The following is a 12,734-nucleotide window of genomic DNA, read 5'->3' on the forward strand; positions in this document are numbered from 1 at the left end:
GGCTTTTCCCAAGGGTAGGACTCGGGCAAACCAGGGTGAGCAAAGTGGACAATTTCCCCCAGGGGAGAAGGAATTCAACAAGACAAATTCTCTTGGGTCAAGAGCTTCTCACCGAAAAATGCCTCTGATTCCGCCCTTATATAACTGGGATTTACTTGATGCGTAGCTGGCGCAGTTTTTCTCCATCAACTGTTAGCAAAATGTAAATTCTATTTTGGGTTTAAAGCCTTCAAGAAGAATGGGAGATATACGTCTCCGTTCTGCCGTGAAAGAGCACTCCCGCACTTTATGACACAGTTGGGAGAAAAGGAAAGAGAGAAGTCTCCTCACCGTCCAAGGCAGCTGTCAGGCTAACGCAACACCAAGTTAAGTCCAGTAACTTCGATTATGCCGGCCAAGTTTTTGGCAGCGTTCCGAGAAGGGTTAGTGGGTGGGTATTTTCGCTCTATAGGTATCTGCCATCCCAAAGGGTATGGTTTTTGAGCCGTGCGCGTTTTGTAGAAAAACGGTTTCAAGGAAACGACGAGGGCGTAAAAACGTACTTATTCTATCAACTCCAATTGAATCAGAGCGTTTTGTTCCAAGACATTTTTTGGGGATAATGGCATATAGAGTATAAGTTTCAGAAGTAAGGTATGAAAACTGCTGTGGAAAAAAGCATGTTTTGGTCTGAGATAAGGTCAGGTGTCAGGGGCCGGTTAGAATCTGGAATCCAGAAAATTTTTTGCTGGTACAATCCGGAATCATGCGCTTTGGAATCCAGAATTCAGCTCAAGGAATCCATAATCCTGCCAGCGATTGGAATCAAGATCCAAGTTCCACTGACGAGGAATCCAGAATCCAGGGTCCTCAATTCGGAATCCACAACGTGGAATCCACAATCCAAGACTGTCTTGGATTACCTTACATCAGTGGGGCAACACAGTTTTGGCACTAGTAACATTAGCCCAGCAGCAAATCACTCATCGTTCATACTTTATAAGCTTGTGATTACCATCTATATGCCAAAGGGCCAAGGGTCCATATATATACCTGGTACTTTCGGCGGTGAAGAACGTTTAACTCAAGTGACCTCAGAAGACAACCCTCGGGATTCACTCGTTGCATCGCAGAACGTATCCTACTCTGCTGGAGTCGTTTTCCTCTTGCGAGCAGAAGACCTGTCATTCTTTTATATCCAGCGTCGGGAAAATCCTTCAGTATCCCAGTAACAATGTCATCAAGCTCATTATCATTCATTCCATCATAACTTCCCCAGATACTTAATTCATATTCTGACATCCGCCTTTCCACAGTTCGCGTGCTGACCCCGAGAAGTTTGGAATTCTCAGGCACAGAAAAATGTCTTTTTATTAGAAATTCAACCTGTTCTTGTGGAACTACATATTTGGGTCTACCACGATTACCAGTGAAAAGCTTTTCTGCAACACGTGCAGAAGAAGTTGGGCTATGAGAGCTCAAGCAATCTTGGACTTGCCGTATGTAACTCACCATGTTGTTATCAATCCATCAAACCTTGCAACAGTATTATAGGGACTCTTCACGCGAAGAATACAGAATCATGACTATCAGAGTCAAAATTTGGTGAATTAAGTTGCTGTAGAATTGCATTTATGCATGCTCGTAATCGATTCCGTAAAACGTCGACGTCCAAGGCCGCTATGATTTGCTATATCGCGGGAAAACTCTTTACTGGTCCCCAGGGCACCGTCGGCCAAATAAACTACGAAAGTCCCGGATTTGGAAGAACATAATTCGAAAGCGAATAATAGAATTGGAAACTGAATAACAGAATTGATATTGGCATAATAGAATTGGAAAAGTGAATAACAGAATTGGAAAGGAAATAATAGGATTCGAAACTGCATGAGAGGACTGTGCAATCGAATTATAGAATTGGACAACTGCATAACATAATTCGAAAGCGAATAACAAAATTCGAAACTGAATAAAAGAATGCATAATAGCATAATAAAATCAGAAAAGTAAATAACAAAATTCGAAAGGGAATAATAGGATTTGAACATGCATATAAGAATTCCTAAGAAAACTGAATAACAGCATAGGAGAATGGCATAACAAAATCTGAAAGTTAATATTGGCGGAAATCACCCCTCTCATATCAAAACGGAAGGTTTAAAGTGTCTACGACGAAGGGTATCACTCTTCTGTCTTGCTCTTGAGCTAAATGGGCGACCTTCGCCCCCTCACTTTCCTCCTCGTGACTCTCGTTCGTCATCAGTTCAGATGAATGAGCCAGGATGCATGGCAATCTACCAATCACAAATCAGCTTTAATGGACTTTTCTCCATCTCTGACGATATTCTGACCGGATTTGATAAGCCTGCGTCCGGACCTCTCATATTTCCTTTGTTGCATACTTAAAAGAAAAGGAAATAGCTAGGAGACGCCTTTGCGCAGTCCAGATTTGACCTCTGTTGTCGCCTCAGTTGAAAGCTGTCCGGAAAAAATAACGAAGCAGTTATCGTTTAAATATAATTTTTGTAAAAGATAAGAGGTATGGCTCTAACAGCGCTGTTTCTCCGCTCGATCGTGGCCGTGTTTATGATGACCGTACTTGCACAGGTGGGTCTCTCCGTTAAATAACGTCCATTATGACAAATACTCTGCAAGAACGGTTTTTCCATTTTGGAACAACCACAAAAAAAAACATATATATCCCTTCTAATGTTGAATTAATCTACATTTAGTTCCCATGCAGTGTAAGAATGGGGACTTTACGATCCGACGACGCGACGGCAATGAGAACGTCAAAAACAACGATAGATTTAGTAGGCAAAACAACAACTTTGCACGTGCATCTCACTTTTTTGTACATTTATTTGCCGTTTTTGCACGACTACGACGTGAAATTGCCTAATTTCACTTTTATGGAGGACGTGAACAGGCCACGACGAAATTTTATTCTCTTTCAAAACTTGAGTATGGTTCTTACGAATTCAACGCCGGGAGGGTTCGCCTACATTTGACGAAGTAAGTGAGTCGGAATAATCGCGATAAAGACCGAAAGAACACAAATTCATTTTTGAAGCGACGTTTTCGCTGCCTTCGCGTCGTCCTATCGTAAAGTCCCTAATGAGTAGCCTGGAACAGGCTAACGAAATGGCACCGGTGTCAGATGCTGTTTGGTTATGCTAGGTCGACAGTGCTCCATGTTAGGTGTGTTCTATTGTTTGGGGCTTGTACCAGGCAGTAGTGCTCTCAAACAGGACACAACTGTTAATTTTTATCTGTGAAAACAACAAATGTAGCTGTTCAGTGCTTTCGACCCCCAAGTAATTTTAGATGACAAACAACTGGGCACGTAATCTTCCTTGGCCTTTCGCAATAAAACAATACCCCCATAATGGGGGTACATTGGGCTGCTGTCCCGTCGAACAGAAACATATTCACCTGGATAGTTTGAAGAGCTTTTAATGCAATATCAGACAAAATAAAACTTAAACTTAATTTTCCTTGCGAGCTTTAAGAAACAGGAATAATTTTCGGAATTTCCGGTTAGGTCAAATTTGTCTTGTTTTACTGTCGTGTTAAATTTTATGGGGCTGTGGGATCGTAGGGGACTGGGTGAATTGAGGAAATGTCCCAATTTAAAATAGTGCCCATCTTTCTCTCGTTTGAGAAGGGTATTATACTTTGTGAACATTGTTTTGAACAAAATAAGGACAAGCACGGCATCGCATGGAACACAGTTTGTTATTGCTCTTGGAAATCCTGCATTGAGCGCGCAACCTGCAGATAAGTCATTAATCTCAGTGTAATCTGCCAGCACTGCATTTGTTGCACTGATTTGCAAAATTAACTATATAATCATATATCATTATACCACTACACGAGAAATTTCTGCAATTTGATTGGCTTAGAGCAGTGGTATTTCGGCTTAATTTGAACTACCTACATGTGAAAATTACAAACCTTTTGCGGTTAGTAGTATAAACAAATAATAGCATGATTTGTACGCGCTATTTGGCATAAATACCACTCGTGATATTTCAAAATTGTCTCAAATTTCACTCGCCTAACGGTTCGTGAAATTACGTGTATTAATTTCGAAATGTCACTTCTGGTATTTATGCCAAATATCACTACAAATCGTGCTATTACCTATACAAATATTGTTAATGAAAACGTACGGTGAGCACTAATTCTTTTAAAAAGAGTTTTAAACTGCATCATAGCTGTCATTCCAGTTAAGTTTGGGTTATTGTTCCAACATCTGGGCACATGCCGTAATAAAACGTTCCTAAGTGTGGCTATACTTTTTAAGCTCCAAAATAACAGCAACACTTTTTAAATGGTTTATTAATTTGATCCTTGGTGTTATTTTGAAAACAGGATGGAAACAGTGTGGCGCGCAAGGAGAAAGAAATTTACGGATCCAAGTTTGATCCATTTTTTCGCACTGAACAGCTTATTATTCGACCAACGAAGAATCTACCAGGTGGATATCACCAACAGCCCTATAATAATTTTATTCCATTTGGGCCTATCTTCCATCTAGATTTACTAAATCAGGTAAGTTTGTGGTGTACCTCTGTATTTTGACATTGTTACATTGTATTTTCTCTTATAAATGAACCCTGTACACATGGGCACCTAACAAGAATATAGTTCAAAACCACTTAAACATAGCATTGTTAAACGTATTTTAGCATTTAAACGGTATGTATAGGCATAGTTTTATCCCCTAAAAAATTTTTCATCTGTTCGGATTTCCTTGCTGAAAGTCTAGTGATCCAAAAATTATAGGGATCAAAACTTACCTTTTCAAAAATCTCAACCAGAAAAAAGGCTCCCAAAATTCTAGGTGATCTTTTTCGGGTAAGAATCCGTTAAAAAGGGGCAATTATACCATTTTTTAGATGTTCGAAAATCCTAGGAGAGGGAGTCAAACAAGAAATTTTACAACAAACGTTCCGAAAATTCTAGATCTCAAATCGTCTTCCGAGCAGATATTTTCCCAAAATTGACGTTGGGTGCCCCTGTGTATACTCTAATATATTTTAGCATCCTTTATACCTAAATAAGTCCCCTCCTTTCAACCATCTGGCATACTTTAAAGTAAGTTCAATCCCTGTTCTCCATCATAATTATAAAAGAGCCGCTTCTTCTTGATCCCGTTAGTAATTTCCTCCTACGGATCATTCTCCAGTAATTTACTATACATGTACATTAATGATGCAATATTCATTTGAAGATAAACTGTTTGCTATAATCAGGAGCTCCTGCTATAATTAAGTTTTCAGCAAAGAGGGGTGGGTTTTTATTAAATGTTTTTGCACTGAGTAACGCTATAAGGTAAGTTACCACTCGATTCTTGGTCCTCGCTTGAATCACGACTCGATTCTCGATTGTTGTGTCTCAATTCCGAATACTCCATCCATTCCTACGAGACTCATCAAGTAATTCCCTTGAAACGGATACACTATCCAGATCTTTTTCAAACTTGACACAATTAATAGTCATGGTATAGGATATCGAAAATCTGCAATAAAAAGATGGGGTCACAAACTGCTTGTTTTCACCCTGCGTGCCTGGTATTCTAAGTGTTTGTTATTTCTGAGTTTGGTATGGAATGTTGAAAACTTTAACAAACTTCAAAAATAATTTTTATCATATTGCAAAAACCATGAATATTGCCAAGAGAGAATGATCTAGCTCATTCTCTCTTGATATTACTGAAATCTAGAACCTTATATTCATTTTGGGAGGCTATATAATCTAAATTCAATAAAATAATTTTAATTTGCCATTTTATCATTACCTTAAGGATCCCTGTGGATCTAAAAGTAGACTTTTGCAATCATACATACCAAACAATACAAATTCTAATATCCAAATTTGTTTCTTCTTAAAATATGTATATTTTTTGTACCCAAATAGAGAGTGAATAACACTAATAAAGGGGGGGGGGGGTCACCTTCGAGGTTATTTTTCCCCTTGTCTATTTTCGGACGTTTTGAGTCTAGTTTTCTACAACAGAGCGGCAGCAGCAAAACTCTAAAATAATAAATCTATCTCTTGACATCATTTCTATGGTCGATAAGAGAACAGACCATGAAAAATTGTTGTCGATTTTTTTTTACAATAACATTGACAGTTTTTGTAGTCCATTTTCGCTGACTTTTCGCGGAACATCGCTCATGAGAAAGAGAAAAACAAACTTCGCCACAATCACTTTATTTCCATGGTCTGTACTGTTATCGACAATAGCTCTCGACCAATCAGCGGGCGAGAAATTGCTTAGTTATTGTAAAAAAATAGTTGTAACTAATTATTTTATCACGTTAGCCAAAGGTAGTTGTAATAAAAACAGTAATTTCTTTAGGTTCCATAGGTTAGCTGTGGGTTCCGCCGGTTCCGCAGCTTCCACCGTTCTGCGGTCTGTAGTCTTACCCGCTTAAGCTATCTATTACTTTCATGCACCTGCTACGCAGGTGAGCTCGTAATCCAAGTACCAAAAACAGTTCAAAGCGGAAGCTAGACTCGATTGGCAATCGAGCCTAAGCGGAAGCCGAAAATTTCGAAACGAAACGAGATGGAAGAGGTGTTTCCCTGGCTGACATTGGATTCGTTGCTCGTTTTTATGAATTTTTTGTAAAATACAATTGTGCTTTGTTATGCCCGGAAGCAATCCCCTGCTGCTGTATTGATGAAAATAAAAGACGGCTTGAAGTTCTGTGATTGAAGTAACTGTATATTTACAAAAAATTAATGAAACGCTTTGTAATTCAAGTATCACGTTTTCATTTGTAATGTTAGTTTCTTTGTTTGCATGTTCTTGTTAGTTTTGCCTTCCAAATTACGTGAATTATCCTAGGCAAATAAGTTTTACCTGCCACTTGCCCTGTGTCTACTGTTGGCAAAATGTTTTGACCCCCTCTGTTTTGTCAGACCCTGTGATGGAGGCCGAAGGCCTCATGGGCTATTGACTCAAAGGCCATGAGGGCCAGAGGAATTATTGTTTTAGTAAAATCCAACTAGCTGGTCAAAAATATCGATACAAAACAACTTTAGCTGGTTAAAGCTAGACTTGAAGCCATTGTTTTGGTTTTCAAAGCCGGCGCTTTTCGCTATATCATATAGCCTAGTGGTAGCTCAATCAATCAAAATGCAGCATATAATAATAGATCACTAGTTGGATTTCACTTATTCTTAAGAGATCGAAGCTAGCATGACCTTACCAGTGTTTTAAAGGCCCCTAGCTTGGCATACTAGTGCCCAACCGATCTGAGCTATAAGCATGGCAGCAATTATAAACTTTACACGTAAATTATGTTCATTCTACAGGCTCTTGATCTGCAAAATTGTATTGCCAACATGACTGTGGAAACAGAAGATGGCGAAACAGTCAGACTCCAGGACATCTGCTTTCAGCCGAAGACAAATGTGTGTGCAGTCGAGAGCCTCTTTCAGTATTTCCAGAACAACAAAACCAGACTGAACAAATGTATATCGCTCTTGGGGTATGACTGCGATGATAAACCATCCTATGACCTTAATGTATATGACTACCATGATCATGTTCTGGATTGCACAAGGTAAGCTTGCTATAGAGCGCATTTGATTAATATTGTGTTCCGAGACATGAATGCAGGAATGAAGTGAAAGTTTGTAGGCTTCTAGGCAACTGAAAAACGGTGTAATCCTGACCTATTTTAGACACGAGTAAGTCATCACCTATAAGCACCTATAATTCTTGTCTCTTTTGTTGTGACAAGAAACACCTAACAGTGATATGGGCTTGCAACCTAACCCCTCGAAATGAGATGCCAGCCGTTTTTTGGGCGAGCGAAGGAAAGCGCGAAGCGAGCGAGGAGCGCTAACGCCTTTTATGCCGTCTAGATTAGCTGGGAGAAACAACACAACTGTCAACAAATGACTAGTAATAAAGGAACACCCCTTCAACATTTTCAAAAGACACGAAAAAGCTACCAAAAACCTTAAACATGCAGCCAAAGTTTAAGACATCCGAACAGATAGATAGTTTTTTGGGTACTCACAAACCAGTGGCGGATCCAGACCTTCAGATAAGGGGGGGGGGGGGCGGTCATCTAGATCCTGAGATAATGGGAGGCCCGGTCCTTCAGATAAGGTGGGGGGGCGGTCATCCAGATTCTGAGATAAGGGGGGGCCCGGTCTCCAAATTTTTTTTCGGCTCTACGGGCGTCCTTTTGGTCGAAAAATTAGGGGGGGCGGGCCCCCCGGGCCCCTCTCCTGGATCCGCCACTGCAAACCAACCAAATAGGCTTCTAAAGTGAAAAGAAAACCATTCGAAACTCTCTGAGATATTTGGAAACATTACCCCCAAAATGCCCCATTCACACCAACGAAACATGTTTGATAAAAATCAGTATCAAAAAAATACAACACAGACTTTTTACACAGAATTCAAATGAACTTTAACACGTTACGTAATTGCACTAAATTTGCAGTCGAAAAAAGTACAGTTGGTAGCTTTTATAAAGAAAACAAGTTGAAACCGTGTTTAACTTGACGGCTTTTAAACATGTTTAAAATGGGACTTACTGAAGGATTTTACATCATTTGCAGGGTTTTACCGTAAAATTCCGAAAATAAGCCCCTCCATGTATAAGCCCCTCCAAATATAAACCCCCCAAACCGGTAACTCAAAAAACCCTCCTTGAAATCGCCCCTCCAAATGTAAGCTCCCGGGGGGCTTGTACTTGGAAATTGACCTCAAATATAAAGTAAAACAAAGCAAAAACGGTAAATTTCCTTCCAACTATAAGGCTAGCCCAATCGATTTTGAAACGCAAATTTCCCTCCGTAGATAAGCCCTTCCGAATATAAGCCCCTCCAAAAATAAGCCCCTCAAAAAGGGCCTTTGAAAAATATAAGCCCCGGGGCTTATTTTCAGAATTTTACGGTATGTTCGTGTGACAAACTGTAGTTGAGATAAAGAGTTATGAATTCGCCCCATGTACGTAAGGAAATCCGGATTCCTGAATACGGTAAATTTTTTGCTTGTAGAATCGGGAATCCGGGAAAATCAGGAACCCTGGGCTTTTGAATCCGGAATACAGCTCGAGGAATCCCGGGAATCCTACTAAGGATTGGAATTGGAATCCAGAATCTGAGTTCCACTGACAAAACTAAATCCAGTTCCTGGAATCTGGAATTCACTGCGTGGAATCCAGAATCTAAGACATTCTTGGTTTTAGATAAGAGTACATCTTGAAAAAAGTTCTTACCTGAACGGCATCGCTCTTTTTTCAGTTCTCCAACATCAGATGATAATTTGAAATTAAAGGAATCTTGCCTTTCTGCATACGGAGGACCTATTATGCCTGACATGGTGCTAGATGGATTTGACGGTAAAGCGTACCAGAATGCTACAACCTTAATTATCACTTTTGTTGTAAATAACCATAAGGATACAACCAAGTTCAAGAAGGCTATGGCGTGGGAAAAGGCGTTCATTGAATACATGAAAGGTTACACAAAGGATCCTAAGAACGGAAATCTGACCATAAGCTTCAGTGCCGAGCGTGCCATTCATGGTGAGCGAGATCGAGAGACTCCGAGTGTCACCGACATAACAATTTAGTCACTACGTACCAAGAAATGCATCAGGTGCTTGTTATTACCAATAGATACCCTTATTAAGTTCATAGGACAGTGTCGCTCTTTCCAATAGATTATGATTGGCTATCATTTTAAACGAGAAAACGTTTTGAAAATTAATTCATCTTTATAAGCTGCAAAGTTGTGCATGAAAAAGCACAAATCACATAGTTTTTCTTGTGTTGAATAACGCCTTCTGTTAACCCTTTAAGGTGGCTCCCTAGAGTATTTACTAATAACCCTAGCTATCAAGCATACGTTACAGAACGAAATCTAGTTACTTTGTCTTTGCGTGGACGGCGCGCGGATTTTAAAGCTCGCGCCATACTAGTGCTCAGGCTGCGCACGGCCAATTTACTCTGGGGAGCCACCTTAAGTCCCAAGAGTGACCAATATCAATTTTCTCCTTACACTATCAATACATAATCAAGAGAAAAGGTTAGGAGAATAAATAAAGTGATCACTTCAGGGAAAATGTTTTTGATCTTTTAATAAATTGTTTCAACTAATTCTGTAAGGAAATGTATGGAGATCAGTTTTGAGAACTTGCATGTGGATATTGGGGCTTAAAGGGTTAAAGACTTCTTCCCTGTTTCAGTTCTTTTGTAAAAAAAAGTAATAATAATGGTAATGATAATGACTGCAATGACAAAAATAATTAGCAACAAAACAGCTGAGCCACCGCGCCTTCTACTGTCTTCGGTCAATAGACCTTGTCGCGGTTTTCGACGCCATCTTGACGAGTAGGCAAACGTGTGAGAAATTACAGGGTTTGTATGAGAATCTAATGTCGCATAATTTCCGTAAACCGGCTGTTCTGAAAAAAATATCAATTGTAAACTAAAGCTGCAAAGCAAAGGATTGTACTAAAAAATTTCGGGGGCGTACCTTTGCTTAAGTTTCTTCAGACGCTTGCTTTAGATTTTCCATATATTTGTCTGTAATTTTTCCCGGGACTTTATTTACAGACAAATGTATAGAAAATTCAAAAACGTGGTTTTAGGTCTTCTAGCGCATGGAACGCCCCCGGTATTTTTCAGTAGAATCTTTACGAGTGAAGCTTTAGTTTACAATTCATATTTTTTCAGAACAGCCTTTTTAGGCAATTATTCGATATTAGATTCTCATACAAACGCTGTAATTTCTCACACGTTTGCCTACTCGTCAAGATGGCGTCGAAAACCGTGACAAGGTCTATTATCCGATGAACTGACGTCATTTTTGAAGATATCCGCAAACTTCTTCCCATTAAGGTCAACGTCAGCATTGTTATGAAGATTTCTAGACTGAGAGAAGTAACATATAATCACCTTAATCTTTTAAAGCCTGTTTTCTATATGATCTCTACGATCGATGTGATACCTGCCATCGCTGGAAAAAGAGGTTCAACGATCGTAGCGATCATATGGAAACCACTCTCCAGCGATCTCAGCGACAACGATCGCTGAGTTCTATCCCAGCAATCGTAGCGACTGTAGCGATTATATGGAAAACACCCTCCATACACTGATCGTAGTGATCGTAGCGATCGAAGCGATAACAAAAATACCAGAAAGCACTGCGTACGTTTGAAATGAGTGAACTCATTTCAAGATTAACGCTGTGAAAGCGTGCAATTTGGTCGTTTTATGGGAGATGCGCAAAGATGTGACTGTCTTAATCTTTAAAGCAAATTTTCAAGGAATATTAAGACGAGAGCAGAAAAACAACCGCTGGAAAGTAAATGGAAAGAAATTTGACTGAGGTCCTGAGGAGATTTTTGAAGAGAAAGAAATCGGTGGTTCCGGGAGAGCTGGTGTCACCGTGACTTTGAATTGAACCGGAGTAAACGATGTTGTTAGACACGGGTCCCTTTGATCTTTGTTCACTTTCTCGGCGATCGCAGCGATCATTATACATGATTACATGGAAGCCATCAATCGCTATAGCGATCGTAACGATCGTAGCGATCACATGGAAACAGAACCACACGTTAATCACCACTACCGAACTATAACTAGATCAGCCAAAGCGACGGATGTTGGAATAAAACGAAGGATTTTCGATGATTGTACCAGTAATGGCGATTTCGAATTTAGTGCTGACCCAACAAATTTATTCTGAAGAGACAAACGGCGCGCATGCGCATAACCGTTATCGCGTCTCTTTAAGTCTGCCCCATAAGTGAGCAACATCAATTATCAACATAACGATAAGAGTAAAGGTTATGATAATTGTACCATAGCCTAAGGAAAATGCTTCGATCTTTTACCAAATTCTCTCAACTAATTCTATAAGACACGAATGAAATCAGTCTGGAGAAATTGTATGTAGATATTGGGGCTCAACATGGTTAAGGGTTTAGTTGGACTGCAATGCTATGGCGGAGCGTCGCAATAGCAACATTCTCAACTGCTCATGCCACCAAAACCTTAAAATGCTGCTTAACTAATTTTCGCTGATTCTCATCCAGTGCTGAATCGACATTTATCTTAACACGTTTTCTTGTTTGTTTTATTGATTATAGAATTAATATAGTTTATTTCTTGATAGTGCTGATAACGGTTTGGGTCGATTGTGAGTCTGACTCGTCCCCTGCCGTCGCTCGTTATCCTAGCGCTGTTGGTCTGGAGCGTGGAAGTTTCCAACCTTCCGCTTTGTTCCTTTGCGCAGTTAAAGCCCTGGGGAAAAGATACTTGTAGTAAACATAGGTTAAATAATTTAAATTGAAAGTATTGCTAATAATAACTGCTGTTAAATTTTTAAAAAAAGACAACGGGTAATCGAAAGAGATACCTAGTTAATGGGGAAAAAAGTAATAATTTTGGAATAAAAGGACTGAACTTATAATGTGCGCGTTTTATTTCCTAAACAGTAGAAAAGTTAGTATGTTAGGTCTCGTTCATCGTTTGTCTTTATAGTCTCTTTGTTATCTACCACAACTTTTCTACTGCTTAATTACTGCTTTATCTTCACTTTTTACTCACTTGGTGGCCATAAATCAGGCTGCAGCGCAGATGATGAAAAATACCTTTTATCTGTGGCCTTAGTCGAGCCTTTAACACGGGGAGAGAACTAAAAGACTGAAGGAGATGGCGCCCAGGGGGTACCCCTTTCATATACCTTCAGTTTTATTGACAAATGGT

General features: G+C 39.6%; 1 protein-coding gene across 1 annotated transcript; it reads left to right on the plus strand.

Moving 5' to 3' along the window:
• Positions 1-2,464: 2,464 nt before the first annotated feature.
• On the plus strand, positions 2,465-12,067 carry LOC140946847 (NPC intracellular cholesterol transporter 1-like). Its single transcript, XM_073395953.1, has 4 exons — positions 2,465-2,586; positions 4,357-4,536; positions 7,312-7,562; positions 9,262-12,067. Exons 1-4 carry the CDS (start codon positions 2,521-2,523, stop codon positions 9,590-9,592), a joined length of 828 nt encoding a protein of 275 aa, XP_073252054.1. The 5' UTR covers positions 2,465-2,520; the 3' UTR covers positions 9,593-12,067.
• Positions 12,068-12,734: the final 667 nt, after the last annotated feature.

The sequence above is a fragment of the Porites lutea genome, chromosome 8, assembly GCF_958299795.1.
Source record: "Porites lutea chromosome 8, jaPorLute2.1, whole genome shotgun sequence".
Classification (NCBI taxonomy): Eukaryota; Metazoa; Cnidaria; class Anthozoa; order Scleractinia; family Poritidae; genus Porites; species Porites lutea.